At 30.6% G+C, this 22,584-nt stretch overlaps 2 protein-coding genes and 1 non-coding gene across 3 annotated transcripts; 1 reads left to right on the top strand and 2 right to left on the bottom strand.

Moving 5' to 3' along the window:
* Positions 1 to 2,754: 2,754 nt before the first annotated feature.
* LOC100260458 (wax ester synthase/diacylglycerol acyltransferase 11) lies at positions 2,755 to 6,990 on the bottom strand. The gene is made up of 7 exons (XM_002263101.4): positions 6,475 to 6,990; positions 5,005 to 5,571; positions 4,155 to 4,221; positions 3,961 to 4,070; positions 3,554 to 3,763; positions 3,265 to 3,402; positions 2,755 to 3,127 (listed from the first exon to the last, which is right to left on the bottom strand). Exons 1-7 carry the CDS (start codon positions 6,748 to 6,750, stop codon positions 2,954 to 2,956), a joined length of 1,542 nt encoding a protein of 513 aa, XP_002263137.1. The 5' UTR covers positions 6,751 to 6,990; the 3' UTR covers positions 2,755 to 2,953.
* Positions 6,991 to 13,083: 6,093 nt separating this feature from the next.
* On the top strand, positions 13,084 to 13,156 carry TRNAA-CGC (transfer RNA alanine (anticodon CGC)). Its single transcript has one exon. It is a non-coding gene; the product is annotated as a tRNA-Ala (tRNA).
* A 252-nt stretch (positions 13,157 to 13,408) lies between these two features.
* Positions 13,409 to 20,620, bottom strand: LOC100255379 (dynamin-related protein 5A). Its single transcript, XM_002263306.4, has 16 exons — positions 20,310 to 20,620; positions 19,542 to 19,605; positions 19,301 to 19,420; positions 19,045 to 19,146; positions 18,861 to 18,911; positions 18,680 to 18,741; positions 18,238 to 18,328; positions 17,229 to 17,293; positions 16,297 to 16,491; positions 15,978 to 16,097; positions 15,673 to 15,743; positions 15,312 to 15,537; positions 14,669 to 14,719; positions 14,255 to 14,483; positions 13,950 to 14,089; positions 13,409 to 13,866 (listed from the first exon to the last, which is right to left on the bottom strand). Exons 1-16 carry the CDS (start codon positions 20,436 to 20,438, stop codon positions 13,738 to 13,740), a joined length of 1,845 nt encoding a protein of 614 aa, XP_002263342.1. The 5' UTR covers positions 20,439 to 20,620; the 3' UTR covers positions 13,409 to 13,737.
* Between the last annotated feature and the right edge of the window lie 1,964 nt (positions 20,621 to 22,584).

The following is a 22,584-nucleotide window of genomic DNA, read 5'->3' as shown; positions in this document are numbered from 1 at the left end:
TTGTCTAATAGACATCTTGTACTTGAGTAAGCAACTCTATTTTTTCAAAGTAATGGAGAAGAGTAACAAAGACAGCCGATGAAGAATGATAGGTATCATCAATGGGATCAAATATAAATCGTACATGAATGCTGCTTGGAATCATTTATCCTCCCGATCGAAGGTTCTCTCATCCGGGATCTTTGGGAAAGTTGTTCAAGTTAGCTTTTACAAATAGCTTGGTACATGAGTACATCATATATCTTTTTTACTATCAGCCATGCGTAAATGATGTAGGTTTTTATGTATGAAGGTTCTTCTAATTTGACAAACAAAATAGTAGAATCAGAAAAAGACAAACAAGACGTACACTTGGTTTAAGGAATATACCGAGGTTCGTGAGATTACCTATGATATAAACAAAATAAAATAAATAACTGGTATGCTTAGATTCAAAATTTGCCATAATTTTTTATTAATCATCATCCTGACCAATCCTTATAATCCCTAAAAGGCTTAATGATAATATTAAGAAAATCAAATCATTCCTCCCAAAAAACAAAAGAAGCCATTTGTTAATTATGTAGGTAGGTAGCCCTTTCAAGTCATTAAAACCATTGCTAATCACTGTTTTCGCCCTTTGAGGTTACGGCTTCTTCCATGGAGGCCTCGTCATCTAGAAATAACTTTTGATTGCCACCCGTCAAAATGTTATTGGCCTGTGCATCGAGTATAATAATAGTCTATTTTCATATAAAAAGATTGATTTGATAATCCAATTAATGAAGTTCGGCAGACACACACATGGAGTGGAAGGTAGCCACACAGAGCATGTGGCAGGCTGGCAGCCGTGCAGACTGTTTATGTACCAAATATGAATTCAAATTCAATTAATCATTCATTCATTCTCAGTTGGTTGAATATTGAGACCATCTAGACCTCCATTTAATTAATCGTCTGCCGCCCAGCTGTATGCCTTCACACCATGCTTCTCGTATATCAATATCAATACTCTTTCAGAAACGTTGCACCTGGTGAGGAACGAAAGAAAATGATTACGCTCCGATTACGTTTGAATTACGAAAGGAAAATTTTGGCTCATGGGTTATGTTCGGAAATGTGTTTTTAAAAACAATTTTGAGAACAGTTTGTTCATAACAGTTTATGATATTTTATAAAACAAAAATTTATTTGAGACCCTAAAATATTAATATATTTTTAAAAATAATTTTTATATGTTATCTTTTATTTTTAATCATTTTTTATATTTATATGATTATTTTTAAAATAAAAAATAAAAACAATTAAAAATATTTTCTCTAAAAATACCATATTTTTTAAAATAAAATTTAAAACATAAATAAAAATAACTAAAAGATATTTTTAGAAAATACCATTGTTCCTATTTTTTGGTTGTCAAACATCATTTCTTGTTTTTTTTTTTCTAAAAATAGAGTTATCAAACACTTTGAATCTTTTCTATAGTTTATAATAAAAAATATATATATATAAGAAATTATTTAAAAATTCATGTGTATTTTAGGAGATTATTTAAAAAGCTATATAGAAAATATGGGTATATATATCAAGTTCAAATCTTTTTTTCATTTTTGTATTTTTTTTCTCTCTGTTTTATTTTCCACCTCCCTTCTCTCCCCGATTTTCTGAGTTCAGAAGAAGCTTAAATAACACACTCAAAATTTCATCTTATTGATGCTTTAAGATAGTAGAAACCACCTCAAATATTTTGCCAAACCATAATGATGACGAGAGTTTAATTTAAAATTAAAATTTCATGAGCTGATGAATAATATTCAACCTAGACATACTCTCCACACGTAATGAAAAAATCTTTAGTTGTAATATATCTTCCTGTCCATCTAAAGACTTATATTTTAGTTCAAAAATTGTAAATGATTTGGGAAAAGTATTTATTCAAGTAAAAAAAAAAATTTCTAACTCAAAATTTTAGGTTTTATTTGATAATTATTTTCGAAAACAATTATGAAAAATAATTTTTGAAAATAGTTTTTAAAAATTGTTCTCTAATGTTTTATAACAAAAATTTGGAAACTTAAAATGTTTTTAACCTATTTTTAAATATGTTTTAAAAATAATTTTTATATCCAGTACTTTATTTTTAATTATTTTATATGCTTATATAATTATTTTTTAAAACAATCCTAAAAAAAACAAATAAAAATAGTAAGAAACAACTAAATTATGTTTTTTGAAAATAAAAAATAATTTCTAGTTACTAAACATATTTTCTTATTTTTTTGTTCTAAAAAATAGAAAATTGTTCTTAAAAATAATTATCGAACATACTCTTAAGTTTTTCTTTTCTTCCAATCAATTACATGTATATCCTTTATTTGAAATTTCAACTTTCCTTATATTTCAATTCCCATCACCATTACAATATTTTTTTTAAAGATTTTCAATATTTGAAAATTTTATTTTTCTTTTAATTTTTTGAAAGTTTTTTATCATTAAAGATTTCTTTTAGAAAAGGAATAATATTCATATGCAAAATTAGTTTGGGTAATTTTATCAACTGTATTTTGAACTCTTTAATATTTCTTCAACTTTTTACTCCTTTATTGTTGATTATAGGAAACAATCCTAATCCGAGGTCGATGGAAAGTTAAGTCATGTAATGTTGATATGAATAAAAAGTCTAGCCTATCGCTACTTGAGACAAATTATCATCAACCACAAAATGCAAGCACGTCCTAATCAATCTAGCTAATTAGGATGATGATCAATAGCGAATTTAATCCAAATTCCAACTTATCCAATTGAGAAACAAATTTATAAGATACACAAACCAAAGGTTTATAGTCCCTATTTGGTAGCAATCAGCATTACCAGTATACATGAAAGCAAAGATGAGTACACAACATTTTCACAATTAACATAATTCAAGCATAATGTAATATGGCTATTGGTCTTTTTTGTGTGTAATCACTCTTTATTTAATGAGATTTTCCTTAACAATCCCTCTTGCTATAACAGCATCCTTCATGAGCTTGAGTGATTCTTCAATATCATCACATAGCTGGTGAGGGTCAGGAATGGTCGCTTCATCAACCGATAGAATAAATGTCATTTTATTCGTGTAACTTTGAAAGTGAACCATCAATCCCTACACCAAACACAATTATTATGCTTATTAAGACTAACCAAACTCATCTCTATGATATAAATCATAATACTTTCATAGCCAAATGAAATTAAACAAAAGGCATATTTTGGCTTAATGAAATGTATATATATACTTACATGGGGTTGCCCATAGCAACTTGGAGCAATGAAAGCCAATGGATGACCATTAAAACCGATTTCTTCTATAGGTCCAACTATGTTTGAGAAGCACAGTGTGGTGTGATTTGGAACTCTATGGAATAGAAATGCTGCCGCCTGTTTTACCAAATGATTTCCAAAGTAGAATGATTAATTTAGACTAGAAATAGTGAAATTAAACAATCAAGAGGGAATTGTAAGCATATGTATATGTGTCCAATTTTTCGTGTATTTGGTTCCAAAAAATTTCATGGAAGTTCATACGTACCTTAATTCCAAATAACTTGAGGACTAACTTAACAATGAGAAATGTGTATCCAGCTTCTTGAGACTGCTTCTTTCTGTCAATGGTAGCCTTAGCTTGGCGTACATAGTCTAACGGGTCATCTCGTAACGCAATAGCAAAGGGGAGAAGCACAGATCCAATGCAGTTACCCCATTTTGCTTTGGTTCCCTTCTCCATCATATCAGCTAAAGCCTAGCATTTTGATGATATGATACGATATAATCAATCAAATTTACAGTACATGGATAATTAATTTACTCGAGTTCATTTATAAATTTGAAAATTCAAATTTGATGTTTACGAAAAATGTTAGTTGCACCATCATTTTTACTATCTTAACGACCATATTTTCATATAAATCTTTCGAATTCAACAGGAAAATGTCTCACATGAATCCCTGGGGAAGGTCTTATATTAACCAGAAGAGTGGCCCTGAGGCGAATGTTCTCAGGAATATTATTTTTCTTCTGTGTAGCTACTGCCTCTCCCTCAGCCTCACCTGCCATTAAGGAGATATGTTAAGAGTCTCACCTTACATTAGATGAAGTATTCTAGTTGTTTAGGTATAAAGTTGTAAGCTCACCATATCTTCTGTTGAGATATTGAGAAAGACCAGCCAGTGACACCCCCATGACCACATCGTTGATAGTCTGCAATGCACAAAACCACAATGATCTTTTTAGTTTATAATAATGGTTTTTGGAATAATATGGTGGTGTTTTTCTTAATTACTAATTATAGAATACAAGAATGGGTGTTATCCCATAAAATTGACTTAAATCAAGCTAATAGTTTAAACTGTTATTAATAAGTCAAGCTTTATCGATAATCTTTCTCTAGACTTATCTATAAGATCAATAAAATGGAACCACTTTAATATCATATTAAACTATTTATTAACCCATATCATGAATAATCTTTTTTGAATTTACACTTGTCAATAAAATTGGTAAATCAAAACTCTAATACCATATTAAACTACTTACTAACCCAAAGGTGAAGATGTTAATTCACACCTTATGTATCAATGGCCGGGACAAAAGCCCTAGCAAAGAGATGGACTAGAACTCAAGACCTCAAACAACTTGTTAAGTTTTCTAATATTGACCAAAAAGATTAGGTAACAAGGCATAATGAATATTAAAATAAAGAATCAAAACTAAGGTTATATATATATAATAATTTAAATATATATAATTTTTTTTAATAATTTTAATTATATTTGATTTATTTTTTTTCGTATTTTTCATACTAAAATCAAATAAATATTAAATAATAATAATAATTTTTTTCTAGCACTTTTCGAACCAAGCATAGCCTGAAAATATTACAAATAAACCTATTTTAGGTCATTATCATCAAAACATTTTCATTTCAGAGTCAACGAACCTAAAATCATAACACCAGTAATGGATAATACAAAATCAACTTACAGTGTTCATGGCATTCTTCACCAGCTTGATATCATCAAAACTCACCGTCCGGTAAGCAAACCTCCTCGACCCTGACCCAACACCTTTTTTCCGGTGACGGGTGAGGGGCGTCACAGTATCCTTCAAGAACAGCGCCGTCGCAATAAACATCAAAACATCCACAAAGGTATACCAAACCATCTTTATAAGCGACCAAACCCCACCAGACTTGACTGGATTAGGATTCGAACTCTTCTGCACCGGCAGGGTTGGGAGGGCCTCCGAGTCGGAAACTTGGCGGGTGCAAGCGAGGACAAGGGACATGAGCGACACACCATCGCCGAGGGAGTGGTGGATTCGGAAAACTCCCAAGGACTCCGCGTCGGAGGTCTTAATGTTGAGAATGTGGAACTCCCATAAAGGCTTGGAGAGGTCCATGGAGGTTTTGCTGAGGTCGGAGATGTAGTCTTCCACCAACTTGTCCGCTGACTCCGTCTTCTGATCGAGGTCGGGCATGATAATGTGCTTGTCTAGATCAACTTTAGTTCGAACCCATCTCATTGCTCCACCTTTGTCATCGTCCTTAACCTAACGTTCCTCAGGTTAGAGGTATAACAGATCATGTGACAACTATATTTTTTAAATTAATAAAATATAATAAATAACCTTAAATTAGATTAATTAGTGTTTATTAGAAATATGAAGGTTGAATGGTATTTTTCTCTGGATATTTGTATTTAGAATTTAGGTAAACTTAGACTTATCTAAATTCACAAATAAAATGCAAATGTAGTCATGCTTTTATCTTTTTGAGCTTTTGTTTATATTTTAAAAATGGATAGGTAAGAAAAATATTAAAGATTTGTTTGGTAAGTGTTTTCAAGAATAATTTTTTATCCTTCATAGCAAAAAATTATGTTTGTCAATTAAAAATTGTTTTTTTTATTCTTAAGAATAAAAATAAAGTATTTTCAAAAAATATATTTTAGTTATTTTCGAATGACTGCTTTAGAAAATAATAAAAACAAACTATTTTTTATAACAAATTTTTTTAGTTTTTTTTTCATAAAATATTTTGAGCAACAATAAAAAAAATATAAAAAATAAGTCAAGAAATCTGTTTTTCCCAAATAGAATTTTTTTCATAAAAATAATTGACAACTAAATGGTACCCAAAACCTATTTTTTTGGAAATTGTTTTTACAAATGTTGCCAAACTAACCCTAAAGATCTTAAGTCTAAGAACTTAAAAACCCATGAGAGTTAGAAAAATACATTTTGAAAAATATTGTGTAGAGCAAAATATTAATATCTTATGCAACTCGATCAAATGTGTAACCTTGAATAAAGATACAAATCATATCTCACTCACGGATAGCAAATAAGAATGTGACAATGCATAGCTTAATACCGTATTAGGTTACCTATTAATACAAAAGCTTAAACAATACATTTCTTTCTTTTTTTTTCCTTTTTTTTTTGGTTCCATACCTGCAAGCTTGAGAAACGGGGGTGCTTAAGCAGTGTGCGCACGAAATGGGCTTTAACAACCTGTAAATCCATCTTGGTTTTCCATCCCATGATGGCTATGATGTAGACATTGAAGTTTGGTTCATGGAAAATTCGAGCTGCTGGACTCAATGGCTCTTCTTCCTCCTCCTCGATATCGTAGGGTTTTTTCCCAGATTCTTCTTCTCCTCCTGCTATCTTCGTTCGAATAGGCTTGAGAGCTTGCTGCTTTGAATCCAGATCATTTACGGACTCCATGGCAGTGAGCTGATCAGCTTCTGGACTCAAAAAGGGTATGAAATATTAGAAACTGTTCCTCCGCTATCTCAGCGGCAATAAAAGCAAAAATGCTTGCAGAACTGTGAGCTTAGCAGAAGGGTTGTCAGTATTTGAAGGGTTTCACCAGATCGGTCCGTCCACTTCCCAACCTCTTTTGCCTAAAAACATAATTGAAGAAAACCGAGTATGTGTCTGACAGTTACTCCGGAACGATATGTTACATTTCTAACGATTATATAAAAAGTTTATATAGTGTTTTTATTCTTTCTTATTACTTTAAAAAATAAAAAATTGTAAGTATCAAAAATATTAAAAACACTTTTTAAAATCACTCTTAAACTCAATCCAAAATATAGACATACAATAGTCTTTTTGTATTGGACTCAATCCTTTTTTTTTAGTAAAAGATTGGGCCGAATTTAATTGCAATTCAATTTAGGAAATAAACAATAATTACTGGATTACGAAAGTATCCATTGCTGGAAATTCAAATTTGATTTCTTTTCATACTTCACAAGCAATAACTTCCATACCAAGGTTAGCACGGTTGATAATATCAGCCCAAGTATTAATTACACGACATTGGCTATCAACTACAGATTGGTTGAAATTGAAACCATTTAGGTTGATATCTAATTGTCCAGGCGGTAATGATAGTAACCTAAACAGTATTTTTAAAATAAATTAAACTTTTGATAAAATTTAAAAAATGCTTTTAAAATTTTCAAAAATCACTTATAATATCAAAAAAATCACTTATAATATTTTTTTTATAAATACTTAGATAAATAATTTTTCTAAAAACTTTTTTAGAGAAAACATTATCATTAAAAACATTTCGAATAAAAATATTATCGAACATATTTTAAATTAAACGGAGAAAGTGATAAATAATAAATCCGGTTGATATTCTCGTAAAACTTCAAACAAACAAACACAAGATTGTTGGTGTGGATTCAATGACTCAACTTTATTGATAATAAGTACTCTTGCCAATAATCATCACAGTACTACTAACTGAGTGAGGTTGATGTTCCTCATAAATTCATAGAAGAAAATTTCATATAAATCAAAAATACAATTTTGCAGGTGTAGATTTAATTAATGACTCAACATTATTGACAATTACTACTCACACCAAAACTCATCAAACCCATCACGTTACATGAATGTGTCCGCTCCATATATGGATATAGAAATCTATTTTGGCATTTTGTATGCAACAAGAATGAATTATTCCAATGTCTGATCCAATTAATTTAGGGATTGCCCCATGGATGATGTATACATGACCTAGCGTAGTAGGTCACTGAGTAAATGTGGGAGCAGCCATTAAGACTATCTCTTTCACCTCGCACTTTACACTCTACCTAAAAACTTCATTTCATAAATTCGGCTGATCCTTCAGATCTATGCCTTTCATGTTCACAAGTGGCTGTTGATGGAAGGGTAGTACACTGAATGGATTTATTATCTATTGGCCGACCTTTAAAGTCATTAGGCACAAGTGTAAAACTGAGATAAATTCATTGGAGATTTTAGAAATCATGAGAGAAAATAATAAATTTTCCTTGTTAGGTGGTGTAGAAGGCTTCTCTTACATATTCTATAAATTTTTTATAAAATTTAAAATATTTATATATTGATATTTGAAAGATATTTCATATACAATCTTTATCAAATTCAAACATTACATAGGATAAAAGTAGTAAATTTTGATATATTTCACCAATATAATATGAACCAACACCTTTTTTACAAGTTTAAATTGAATATAAATGATTTTGGATAAAATTCATGTCAATCTATATAATCCATTTAATAAATATGATAATTTTTAGGTCAATTTATATAACACGAATTTAATAATAATTAACCTATTTAATAATCTTGTTATTAATTTAATTATATTTTTAACAATTTAACTCATATTTGATTTATTTTAAATAAATAGATCAATTGAATTATAAATATATTTGATTGAAACATTAATAATATAAACATATACAAGTTGAATTCAATCTGATTTATTAAATAGAAAATTTTAATTATTAATTTGCTTAAATAAATTATATTACGTGTTATCTATTTAATAATTAGGCAATGTATATTCATGTTAGATTTTGGTTGAATTATATAATAAAATATTTAAACTTTAACATGACACCAACAACATCTACCACCACAAATTATCACCCCAACTTTTGGTCTTAGCCCATCTTCCATTTTGTCTTATGTAATAATGAACAACTTCTATCTTTCGTTCATAAGTGAATATGGGTGTCAAGACTCTGTATGATAGCTTTCATGAACAAAAAATACAAATAGACTTCAATCCATGAAATCACTACTCTTCTTTGTCATCTGCAATTATAACTATTTGTACTCTCATTTGTTATGGGTTGAGGCCATTTTAGTTGTCTAAAATAAAAACTTTTGATAAATAAAAAAATAGTTGCCTTGCTAGACCCAATATTCTTTCTCCTAATCTCCATCAATTTTATTTCAAAATTTTTAAAAACTTAGAATTTCATTTTATTTTGTATTTTGCCTTTAGGAGAATTAATTGGAGGATCCTTCATTTTCTATCTATTTCCATTTTTGCTTTTGAAGGTTCAAACAATATAGGACTTTTCTTTTTTTTTTTTTTGTGAAGATGGAATTTTTTTTATCTCAACATCAAAACACAAGCATAGAGAAATCATGTAGTATAAGTGAGATGAATAACGTTTAAAAACTGAATTCCAACCATATGCAATGCATCTAATAATTTAGGTACTAAAAGTCATCAAATTATAATTATGAAGGTAGGTGAAGATATAATAATTAATGTTAAATATGGAAGGTAAAATGACTTATCTCATAATGAATTTTAGATGTTCAAAGATCATCGAATACAGTCAAAGGTGGATGATGATTTAATGGGTAACAACAAGTAATGTAGTAAGTGCATTAAAAAATATTTGATCATTTATGTCAGAATTAACGGGTTAAAAGGGATGAAATAGTACTCATATTTGTAAATTTAACTTCTTTCATGTTTTTACTTGAAAATTTTGACACAAATATCTTTGATAATTTCAAGTATTTATACATAGGTTTTAAAAGAAAAGGTTATTTCTATAAGAAAAGAGTGAAGACATTTTATCAAATATATGACCAAAAAAAAGATGGAGGATTAGATTTCTGTAATTGAGTTTTCAATGCCCCTTTTAATCCAATATTTATGTAACTAACTCTTTTATCTATAAGAAAATGATTGATTTTTCATCTATATTTTGTTTCTCGGTGTATAATTTAAAAAAAAACAAACAAAGTAGAGGGCATGTGGTAAAAATTAATACTTATTACTTAATGAATTAAGTTGATTTTAAGATAAATTACTTGTTTTTTATTTTAAGTATTAAAGTTGTTTAATAAAATGAACTTTAAATTTATTTTAAACCATCAAATCAACATATTTACCTTCGTTAATTTTAATTAATATTTATCTTCATTAATTTTAACTCATTTATTTTTTATTAATTTTAAACAATAAATTTATTTATAAAATATTTATATTTAAATTAAGTTATTAAGTAATACTTTCTTAATTTGATGAAATTAAAATTTTATTAATGCAGGGAAAAAGGTCTACAATCTATATCTTATACTATGATTTTTCTCTACAAGAGAAAATAATGACTATTTGAAGCTTTGAGTGCTACGTGATTAAAATTATATTAAAAAGGACATCAAATGTGTTGTTTAGAGACTAGAACCTTCAAACATTCGAGGATTTTCAAAATCTTCAACTTAATCTACAAGTAATCTCTCTAAGTAGGTTCTTGTGTTATGTTTTAAAAACATTGAAGACTTTATTTATAGGATTTGAGGGACAAATTTGGATAATTGTACTATTCCTTCTAAATATTATTTCTTTTTTGTAATTAATATTTAAACATGATTCTTAGAATAGTTTTGATTCTTAAAATATTATTCTTTAATTATGGGACATTTTGTAAAATTTAATACTCATTACTTAATAATTTAAGTTGACCTTAAGTGGTAAATTATTGACTTAAAACTTATTACTTAATTTTTACTTTTATATATTAAAGTTGTTTGATAAATAAATTTAAAATTTATTTTAAATTAAAAATTTGAAATATTTATCTTCATTAATTATAACTAAGGTAAAAGATGTTAAATAATAATGAAGGTCTTAGAATAGCAAAAAAGATGATGAAGGTAACTAAAACAAATAGGGGTAAAAAGGTAAAATAAAAATATGAACTTAAGAATAAATTAATTATTTTTACTTATTATTTAAAGTTATTTTTTACTTTAAGTAATATTATTAAGTTATTTTACCAAACATACTTAATTTAATTTCTAATTTAAATTAAGTTATTAATTTATTTTAAGTTATTAAGGTAGTGTATAAAACACTCACTAAAACTTATTAAAAAAAAGACGAAATATCATATTTAAATTTTTTAATTTATTTTTTAATAAAAATTGGTACTTACCTTTCTAATTATCATATGCATACATTTTATTTATTTTGATAATTATATCTTAATTTTCAAAATTCTTTAATTCTCTAATGTGACATTAGTCGTAATTTAATTAATCTGATGAAGCTATTTCCAATGTGATATTTTTTATTTTGCCACACTTATCATTGTATACCTTACTACATATGGAAATTTTTTATTTGGCTATTAATAGGCACATATCATTTTTTTTATCACTCTATAAAAACATTTTCATTTTCATTTTCTTATATGATTAATAGTATTTATATAATTTCATATAAATCTCCTTATAATAGATTTAGAAGAACGAAATGACTCTACACACTATAATGGTATTTTTGAAGCATATCCTTGCAATGTTCATTCCATGGATGATGAACAACCAAAAAGAGGATAAAAAAATTAAAATTAAAACACAGCTAACAAATCTTGCCTTTTCTTTGATGACACATAGCTAAGATCTCTTAAATTTACATTTAAAACATATTGATAGTAGATTAATAATTAAATTGAGTAATACTTAAGGAGTTAGGAGTGAGGTGGTTTCATAATTTTGAAATTTAATAAATTTTTATTTGATTTAGAGCACTTAAATTTACATTTAAGACTTATAGGTAGTAGATTTATAATTAAATTGAGTAATACTTAAGAAGGTAGGGGTGAGATGCCTTCATAATTTTGAAATTTAATAAATTTTTATTTAATTTTGGATTTAAGGAGATATACCTTTCGTTTTAGGTATAAGCAATTTTTAATTACAAATCATAAAGTAGTTGTCCACTCCCTTCTAGTTTTTTCTTAAGTTTTTAGACCTTTTCACTATTTCAAGGGCTTTCTCAACCAAATCTCTTAAATGTCTTGTACACTTGGATTCCTAGGTTTCAAGGGAATTTTACATCAACCAAGAAGAATTCCACAACTCTTTTCAAATTCATCTTCTAAAGATGCAAAAACTCAAGTGTAAGTGCTCTTACTGAGAATGGGCAAGTCTGGATTTAAAACACTTACTTGAATTTAAGAGAATTGAATGAACAACAAATACATTGTTTAGGTTCTTGTTACTCTTTAAATATACCAGAAGTTGAGTTTGAATGGGTTTTAGAGTTAGACTAATCATTGGAAACAAACTTCCCACTTCCCAAATTAACACTTTCAGACATAAATTAAATACAGAGATTGTTTTTATAATTCATCCACAACAAATAAAAGATGAGTCTGGATGAATACAAAGGAATTTAATTTTTCTGAGCCGTCACCTGCAAACTGCAGAAACGGGGGTGCTTCACCAAAGTCTCCATCAATCTGGCTTTAACGACGTCAACAGAAATGGAGGTCTGGCACCCAAGTACTACTATGTTATACACGTTGAACCCCGGTTGGTGAAACATTATCGACGCCGGGCTCAACGGCTCCCCCTCCGCTGACTCTTGCTCTCCTTCTTCTCCTTCCCTCTTTGTTCGAATGGGCTTGAGGGTTGGCCCTCTCCATCTCAGAGACTCCATGGATGCAGAGGTTGTAACGGTGCAGCAAACTTTCAGAGTTCCTCTTTTTTTTTTTTTTTTTTTCTTCATTTTTTTAGGCTTTATGATTTCGGATAGGAAAAGACGGAAGAGCCCACCCCCATGAGATGGTTGGGATTAAGGCGAAGTGGGTAGGCATATTTATTACTTGTTTTGTAGCTTTGCGGAAAGAGGACAATTTAGTCAACTAGTCACCGCTAGAGCAGAGTAACGGCATAGAATAGAATATTATTATTTAATTATTACAATTCTTTTGAAGAACCAAGCGATGTGGGGGTGTAGCTCATATGGTAGAGCGCTCGCTTCGCATGCGAGAGGCACGGGGTTCGATTCCCCGCACCTCCACAATTTTCATTTTTGATGTAAAGACCATTTTCGTGAGGCAGTGTAGAAATTGAAATTTATCTCTTATAAATTCTACATTGCGGTGATCACATTACATTGAAGCCCGATTTTACAATACATGTTGTATTTGGTCAAAATACAACTTATTTCTATATGAAATAAGCATTTTTCCCCCAATTTATTTGATCGGTTTTGTATCAACTAGTTATTGATTATTAGTTATTACATAGCGTTTAATCAACCCAAAAATCGTAAAGCAAAACTGGCTTAATCAGAATTTTACAATGAACAAAAAGGCATTGGCAATATCAGTCAATAAATTAGGGTTTTTACATGGAAAATAATGTCCTTTCTACCTGGAGCTGCCAACTTATGAAGAAATGGGAAAAATTAAATAGTGGATACAATCAGAGGTTATCATGTCTTCCGCAAAGCTGTATTCTACCGGAGGAAGCCGTGTAGCACGTACCCTACTCAGCTCGTAAAGAATTGGTATCAAGAATCAAAGAATCACAGCATTCCTATAAGACGATTCAAAGACTGAAGAATATGTGTATATATATATATATAAGCTGCAAGCTCTACTTAGACCAGGCCACTGCATCGATCTCTGCCTGAGCGCTTCTGTATAACTCCAGCCGCTTAGCGAGGTTGGTCCGGCGCTGCATGACTGCAGGGTCCTCATCCAACAAAGAACCCAACTGCTTTGTCTGCAGAGAAAATAACAAAAGCGTAAATAAGCATCGGGTAAGGGTTTTCAGCTGGGGGGGAGGGGCTGCAGTGAGATCCTCACCTCCTTTTTTCCCAGATCGGCAAAGAAATGGTCGAGTAAGCTGCGCTTCGCCTCACGGACTTGACAGTAAACAACGGACTTGGGGATGGAATTCCTCAGACTTGCAACCACCATAGTAACATAAGACAAGACGGTTGTTCCTGTTTTTTGTTCAAGATGACGAAAGGTAAAAATTAATAGACTTCAATAAGTGAGAGAATCAATCTTATTCCGTCTCAAATGGCATATTTTCTAGTTTTTTCATGTAAGTAAAGAATCACCATGATCATATAGGCATTTTTCTAGTTTTTTTCTTTTGTACTCACCAATTCGGCGAAGATATGAATCATTATATCTATCAAAAATTGAATGCGTTGGATTGCCTCCCTTCTCAATATCTTGAGGAAGTTTCCGGAAGAATTCAACTGTCAGGTAACTCGTCTCCATGTCAACAAGTTGGACAGTTGCTCTCCTACTTTCTTCCTTCATCCTGTCCAATGCTTCACAGGCTGCATTTGTGACCTCCACTCTCAGAGAGGGATACTGCTTTAGTTCCTGCCGGTGATAGGAAGAAACATCCATTTGGAAATCCAGAGAATTAGAGATTAAAGGCTTTATCAGAGTAGAAGTATTTTCTAGTTTGTGTCTAATTAGCATACACCATGACTACAATAGAATGAAATACAGATAAAAATAAAGCAATTTGGAGATTGCATAATTTAAAACGATCAGGAACTTGCCAGAGTCTCACTGATAGACTTGTGAACTAGGTCCTTGAGTATAGCATGAACCTGAAATCAGGGAAAAAGAAACCAAATAAAACTGATTAGCAATAATGATACGATATTATGGAGTATATCTGCAACAAAAGGACAGCAATTTTGAAAGAAAGGATAAGGATATAGAATAAACCAAGTTTGCATCCCATCCTCCGTAGAGAAAAGAGAGAACTCTAAAACTTCAACAATTAGAAATTTAACAAAGCTCTATGTCCAATGCTTGCCATGATATAATAATAATTAAAATGGGTAACCCTTGAAAAGGAAATTACAAGGATGCACAAGGATTTAGCAGGTAGGCAAGCAGGAGAAAGAAATGAATTTAAGAGAGAGAGAGAAGAACAACAATGTAAGCTGGCTCCAATCAAAAATCTAAAAATCTATCAAAAGCACTTGATGACATTTTGTCAAGCTCAAGTTTAATTGGTGTTCATGAAACCAAACCTGAAGCTGCCAAAAAACCATTTCTCTAAAGATGGTTGATGGGGCGTCAGCCCCCAACACCACCACCTCCCATCCGTTAGTGAAGAAAGCATTTATTATAGTGCAATAACAATATGGAATAAAACCCAGACTGAAATAATTATTGAATTTGAATGCCTACCGCATCAACAGCTGCCTCCGCTGGACCTCTAATAGTAACTATAGAAGACTCAATGAGACGGCGATATCCTTGTTCAGGAGCTATTAGATGAGGTTGATATCCATCAGCTTCGGTAATTAGCTTTTTTACATTCTCCATTGAAAGTTGCTTGTCAAATTGCAGCCTTTTCAAAGCAGCAGGTAGCTGGGAATCAAAGACATTGTAGACTTTGTCACCACCAGGGCGTCTGCAGACATCATTAGAACCCAGTACTAAATTGGAGATATCAATGTGAATAAACATAAACCGCTACAGTGCAATACAGAAAAAAACTAGATATTCATAAATTTCAAAAATAAAATCATATTAATATGAAACTTACATCCCATCAAGATGTTCTTTGAATATTTGATCGAAACAACGACAGATTTCCATTATCATGTACAATTTGCCCTGCATTAGTGGAGAAAAAACATCATCAGTGCTTCACATTTTATCCATAATCTAAAGAACAAGCATCATGGATTCTGGGAGTACAGTAGACGCTATGCAGAGTGAGAAAAGACCCAAGTTATTGTAGCCTATAACAAAGCCATCTCCAAGAACAAGATAATACATCTCACAGATATATTAAGCTAAAATAAAGAAAATCAGTACAAAAAAACCAAAATAAGAAGCAATTCTTACCCCAGCATCAGATGCTATTGGCTTCCCGAGCCGGCTCAACTCTGACTCAAGTTCAGCAATAGTTTTGCTAATTAGAGATTGAAGGCCTGGGATTCGAGACTTAATGACGGTTTCCAAATGCTGAAAATTTAACATAAATTAATTTCCATGATAAGGATAATGTGTTTTGAGTAAATTTGCCAAGAAATAATCAAAACAGTCAACAAGAATATAAAGATCCCAACTCTTTAATCAAAAATAAGTATCATGAGGGAAGTGATATTTGGACACATATATCCCACTAAAGAAAATTTACATCAGAACAAAAGAATCTGTGTACCTTAGAAAGCATCTTTCCTAAATGCTCAGAACCCATCCTGTGAGAAAGATGCTTGTACTCTGGGCTGTTGGAAAAATACTCCCGCTCTCGACGGCGAGCAGCAATCATGTCCACACTTTTGTTAATATCAGCTTGAGAGCGATTAACAACACCAATCCAAGGAAACTGTAGCTTATATGACTTCCCTTCCAAGATCTAAGAAAGCCAGAGGATGAATTAGGAACAGTTTCCTTAGGTGAAATTTAAAACCTTCATATAATAAAATCTTAAACACACATAAATGAAATGAGCCTTGTTTTGTAGGTAGCATTTTTGTTTATTTTGGGAATCAAACCCAGAACATCCCATGAAAAGCAGTGAAAATTTAACTGCAACTGTTAAACTATCCAAGAATGAAGAAATCTCTATTTATGATCTAACAATTCTATGAAGTAGCATACCAAAAGGGAGAAATCAGCAAAAGATTGCGGCAAACAAAGAACATTGAAAACTCTCTAGTAATACATGCAAACATTTAGAATGGTTAAGAATCACAAGAGGGAAGAGTCTGAAGACAAAAATAAATGGAAGGGGCTAATGTGTAACTTCCATGAAAAATGATGGAAAATAAGCAGTTGAACAAAAGTTCATATTTTACCCCTATCAGCGAACATGCATGTGGAATTGGGGAAGAGTGATATCACTAGCAAGAGTTCGAACTTAAGCCACTATGAGGTGGCCAATATATAGACAAAAGATGTCTGCAAGTGCTCCATATCATTAGGTTCCTTTTCATGACATAATTCACTTAACAAAAAAGAACCATTGTAGCAAAGTTCAGTAAAAATGAAGCAGGCTTCACCATATTTAAATCCCAGAAAGAATAGCTTCTGAAATAAAATAATGGAATAGTACCACAGTAGTTTTTCTATATCAATCAAAAGCTAACTTACATCCACTGCATCAGTACCCTTGTCCATAAGATCAATCTTCGTCAAAACTCCAAATGTCCTCTCCCCTGAAAATTGGACACAAAAAAAATTGTGAATTGGATACTAAAAGAAGAGACTTATAAAATCACAAGGAATCAGAATTTCCAAGTTCCAAAAGATTTAACTTGCAGATGGTGGACACCTTCAAACCAATTTTAAACAAATATTAAACACTTTTCCCTGTTCAAATAAACAGAGCTTCAGATATGAATTTCATAATAACAATGTCTTTTTTGTTTTTTGGATAGTTAAAAAAGTGGAAGCACTCTTTGGAAAGGATGCTGTCCAAGAGAACACCAAACTAATTAATTCACGTTTGTTTTGGCTGCCTTCTTGTCCCTCTCCTTGCTTCCCAAACTACTTAATGCACATGATTGCTTTGTGCTTATCTATGAATTAGAATGTAACAAGATTCTGCCAGAATTATGACACAACTTTCACAGTTTTTCCAATGTTAAAGAGGCAAGTCTTAATTCTCTAAGTAGAAAAAATAACAAAACATCTATAAAAGGAAGGACCAAGTGCTCTTTCATAATATACAGCAGATGGACAAACAACGACTGACAATGAAAAGAAAAAAACATCTTCCAAAAGGAGCCAATGGGACCCAAGAATCCCCATCTCAAGATGAAAATTTTAATTGACTTGGGTTGTATCTCCAATCTGCGCAAAGTATTTGCAAATCCAACTATTTAGTGAAGTGTATTTTATATTGCATATTATATCAAACAGCCCATTCTGATGCATTGGACACTATCCAAGTCAAGATGGATCCAATCACACTCCAACGGTAGGAAGGTGAACTTATGTGAACTTTTCTTTTCAAGGTTCTCTTAATTTTCATATTCACCACCCGTATAAGCATGTAGGAAGCTAACTCCCCTAAAATATTGATCCACTTAAAGAGAATGAGTCAATCCACCCAGGTGGAATAGATATCACAAGTGAAAAAGAAATTGATAAAATTTACCTCTGGGATCAACTTCACGAGAGATCTTAATTGCATCGGATGTAGCAAGATCTTGATTGGCAGGGGAAATTGCTAGAATTATACAGTTGGGCTGCCAGATAAAGAACATAGATAAACCAATGTAAAATTTCACTTGCTAACATTTTTCTCATGCAAGAGTATGGAAAATCACCATAAAAACAAATTTCAAGAATCTATAGAGCTTATAAAGAATTAAATTATACCATGAAATCTGTAACGTAGAAAGCATGTAAACTTATTAAAACAACAATCCTTGAAGATTTCTAGACATTTTCACCCTAATTCATTGAACTGTAATGAAGTTCACATATTTATGAAAAAAAAACAGACCAAACTTGAACAAAAGTTCTGAAGAACTTCAATGCATACAAAATCAAATTCTTCAGTTGAATTAGACACCTTCTTAAAGCACAGAAATCACCTTCTCAATAAAGGACCGAACCATATTCTCAATGTCATGCACAATGCTGTCAGGTTGACCCTCTACAGAATCCCAGCAACCATAATGTCAATTCACCAAGTATTAAATGACATGAAACACATATGACATGGAGAGGCATATGTAAACATAAACATATAGCAAAAATTAAAGGATAACTCACCAACAGCTACTTTTGTAAGTCCAGGAAGATCAATCAGCGTCAAGTTCACAACTATTAATGTCAAACAATCAAAGAATACATTATGTTACAACTTCTAAAAAATTATTCTTAGCAATGAGCAGCAACTCTATAAGGAAACTCCAAAAAAACAAAAAACAAAAAATGAAACCCATAACACTCTCACCGTTGGGGGAATAGATACTCAGATGAATTGGAACAGAAGAAATTTGTTTGGAGCGGCCTGTCTCTCGATCAGTTTCATCAGAAATTTCCTGCCTTACAGCAGCTACAGAAGAAAGAACCAAAATTAGCATCTAAGATGAGGCTAAGAGGATATCAATCGACAACACTTTCCTACACAATAAATAACCAAGACCAAAACTAACGATACAACATAAGCAAATAAATACTAACAAGTACTTTTCTGAGAAGAAACATACCAAAATCAGTGAACCTCTTTCTCGGGAGGTGAAGGAACTCAGCATATTCTCTTCCTTCATCTTCTCTTCCTTCATCAATCTTATGAAGCTGTAAGACAAGAGGACGACGAGTAACAATACCTGCATATGATTTGCATCATTACAGTGTTTGAGTAAATGAACCTCTCTGATTATATTATTTATAAGTTATAATTTAGTAAGTTCATAAATGTAAATGAATCACATTAACACCCTTAATTACCAGATCCACGAGGCAAGAAGTCCTTTCCTACAACACTCTCCAGCACTGAAGACTTCCCAGAGCTCTGCAAATGAATAATTGATATCATGAAACCAAATTATATTTCAGAGTTTCGAGACCAGAATGAAACCTAAGCCATGATTGACACGAATCCAACTGCATACGCCCAAAGAAGCCTTATGGTGTCACTAATCTTATAATATAAGCGTCAAGATTAAAATTTTATTGTTCGTTTTTTCCCATGCCTTCTCTGACCAAACACACAAAGCTCAAAATTTGAGAGCTTAATTCCTTCATTTCTTATCATTTTTCAGCAACCAAGCAGGAACTTTGAATCCAAAATTTAATTTCTTTCGCTTCACAACTTTTACGAGCAACCAAATGGAGCTTAAACTTCAAAAGCTTAACTCTTATCGTTGTCCTACCATTTTCTCAGCAACCAAGACGAGCTTCAGATCCAAATTTTAATTCATTTTCTTTTCATAACTTTTCTCAATAACCAAACGAACCTCTAGCTCCAAATTTTTAATTTCCTTTCCTTTCATGCCTTTTCTCAGCAAACAAAAGTAGTTTAGATTTAAATTTTACATTTGATATATTATATTTGATTTTCTGTCCTTTTCCTTCGTTCTCTCGGCATCCAAACGCATGACAAAGGAACAAATAAAACCAAAACGCACCAACAATTCAAAAAAAAAAAACTCTTAACGTCTAAAACCAACAAAGAATCTTTCAAATCAAAATCCGAATACGAAATCGAGATCTGACCTGGCCTCCGACGACGGCGATAGCCGGCAACGCGTCCCAGAGAGTCGGCAACGTGCTCTCTTCACCGTAATCTCCGAGAGCGGTGCAAGCCCTCTGGATCTTGTTGACCAATGAGATGAGATTCTCCATAAGAGGATCGGCGAATAGGCTCCAACGGTGATTTGTGGCGGCGAGGAAGGTCGGTTTCGGAGATTGGCGAGTTGGCTCGGTGCACACGGAGAGAATATTCAAAATTGTGAATGCAGCGTACGAAACGAACAGAGATTGGGAGTTGTTGGAGCGTGTCAAAACTTTTAAATGAGATTGGCGGTTCGAACCGGGTGAAGAGTGAACCTGGGCCGTATTTAGAAACCTTCCACATTCTTCTCTAAATGACAACCGCTGTCAGAAAATGTTTTTAAAAATCATTTTTAATCATAACTTTTTCGCCATTTTTATTTTTTTAGGTTATGTCTGATTTTTTAAAATAAAAAAAATACAAAAAATAATTCTCTTGTCTTTAATTTCATTAAAAAAAATATAATAAATAAATAAATATAATTAAAATTAATGTTAAAAAATATACATTTTTAAATTATTTAATTCTCATATAAAATGAAAAAAAATAAGTTAAATAAGTTTCAAATATAAAAAAATAATTTATTTATTTTAAATTTATTTTTATTTTGCTTCATTTTTTTTTCTTTCTCTCATATTTTCTTAATTTTGTTGGAAATTAAATATAACTCAAGTATCGAAGTATGAAATATAATTTTTTTTTTTTTTTAGTTTTCCTTTTAAATTTTTTTTTTAACTATTTATTTGAAGTAATATTGGATATAAAAATTAAAATTTGAAATATATTAATTATGTTAGATTTTTACAAGTGATATGATGGTAAGATGTCCTGATTTGGAAGGAAAGAAGTTTGGCTGCATGAGTGGTACAGGTGTTCAAAATTGAAAGGATAATTAGAGTGAAATGATAAGGGGAGTTAAAGCTATGTTTGGTTATAAAGAAAATACCAAAAAAAAAAGGATATTATTATTCTATGCTTCAAATTATAATGAAAAGAAAATATAATAAAAAGAAAAATAATAAATACATTTAAAATCAATAAATTATTTTTAAATATTTTTAAATTTTTATTTTACTTGTTTTTTTCTCTTATATAAAATATTAAATAATTGAAAAATCTATAAATTTTTAACTAATATTAATTATGTTTGATTATTTTCATATTAACAATGAAATTATTTCCTACTACTTTTTTTAGGACCAAACATAGCTATTATCAAATAAAATATAAAAGAAAATGAGAAAATAATTAAAATTATTTAAAAGTTTATATATTTGATTCCCAAAAAAGCACTAGGATTAAAAAAATGTTATGAACAATCATTTTCTCAAATTTATTTTTGCCATAGAAAATAGTAAAAAAATTAAAGTTTGATTAAAATTTGTAAAAGAACTTATTTATTTTTAAAATATTTAATTTTTATATAGAAAAGTTAAAAATAAATTAAATGAGTCAGAAGTGGTATATAAAAGTAACTTATTAATTTTAAACCTATTTTTTATTTTTTATCACTTTTTATTTGTGTTTATTCTCCCTCAGACTTTACGAAAACCAAATATACCTTGAATCTATTTTTATTTTCCTTCACGTTTTTCTTTAGTTCTTAAATCTTCCAAAAACTAAACATAACCTTTTAAAAATTCTAACTTCGAGATATTTTATTGTAACTAAGGATGAAAATATTAAAAATTAATGAAACATCGATGATGAAATTTTTGAAAATATATTGAAAATAGTGGATACAAATTTGAAAACAAAAATAAAAACAAACAAGATGCCTCGAGGTATAAACTAGAGTTCCGATAAGTGTCAAATAAAATTTGTAATATTTGATAATAATATGTAGAACTTTGTAATATCCCACCCAGATCTAATATAAAAAAGCTATCGATGTTATGTATATGTATAAACTTCTTTTTATTACATAACACATTTTAATGTTACATGCACACTATAAACCCAAAACATATAATATTTACATAATTGGAATTAACCTATTACAAATAATATCAAAGTCGATCCTTAATCCTAACATAGGACTTTGTTTTTTGATCCCACAACTTGGAAGTGAATAGATGTTTGTTTGGTTGATCCTACAATCATGTGGTATGGAAAACATCTACACAATTATGATATATACATATATATCATAAATTTATGAACTATCAGTAGTTAGATTTTACAAAAGGTTTCAAAAATACCAAAGATATTGGATGG

The sequence above is a fragment of the Vitis vinifera genome, chromosome 15 (genome assembly GCF_030704535.1).
Source record: "Vitis vinifera cultivar Pinot Noir 40024 chromosome 15, ASM3070453v1".
Lineage (NCBI taxonomy): Eukaryota > Viridiplantae > Streptophyta > Magnoliopsida > Vitales > Vitaceae > Vitis > Vitis vinifera.
The sequence above is the reverse complement of the archived record's forward strand: the minus strand, read 5'-3'. Positions and strand labels throughout refer to the sequence as shown.

Bases quoted from the DNA above. Each gene is read 5' to 3' on its own strand.
- LOC100260458 (XM_002263101.4), bottom strand. From the start codon at position 6,750: ATGGAGTCCGTAAATGATCTGGATTCAAAGCAGCAAGCTCTCAAGCCT. The intron at 4,071-4,154 runs GTGAGCTTACAA...CCTTAATGGCAG, and splicing joins ATATCTCAACAGAAGATATG to GTGAGGCTGAGGGAGAGGCA. The intron at 3,128-3,264 runs GTAAGTATATAT...TGTTTGGTGTAG, and splicing joins GTTGCTATGGGCAACCCCAT to GGATTGATGGTTCACTTTCA.
- LOC100255379 (XM_002263306.4), bottom strand. From the start codon at position 20,438: ATGGAGAATCTCATCTCATTGGTCAACAAGATCCAGAGGGCTTGCACC. The intron at 19,147-19,300 runs GTATGTTTCTTC...TTTCTTCTGTAG, and splicing joins AAAGAGGTTCACTGATTTTG to CTGCTGTAAGGCAGGAAATT. The intron at 18,329-18,679 runs GTGATTTCTGTG...TTTATCTGGCAG, and splicing joins TTCGGTCCTTTATTGAGAAG to CCCAACTGTATAATTCTAGC.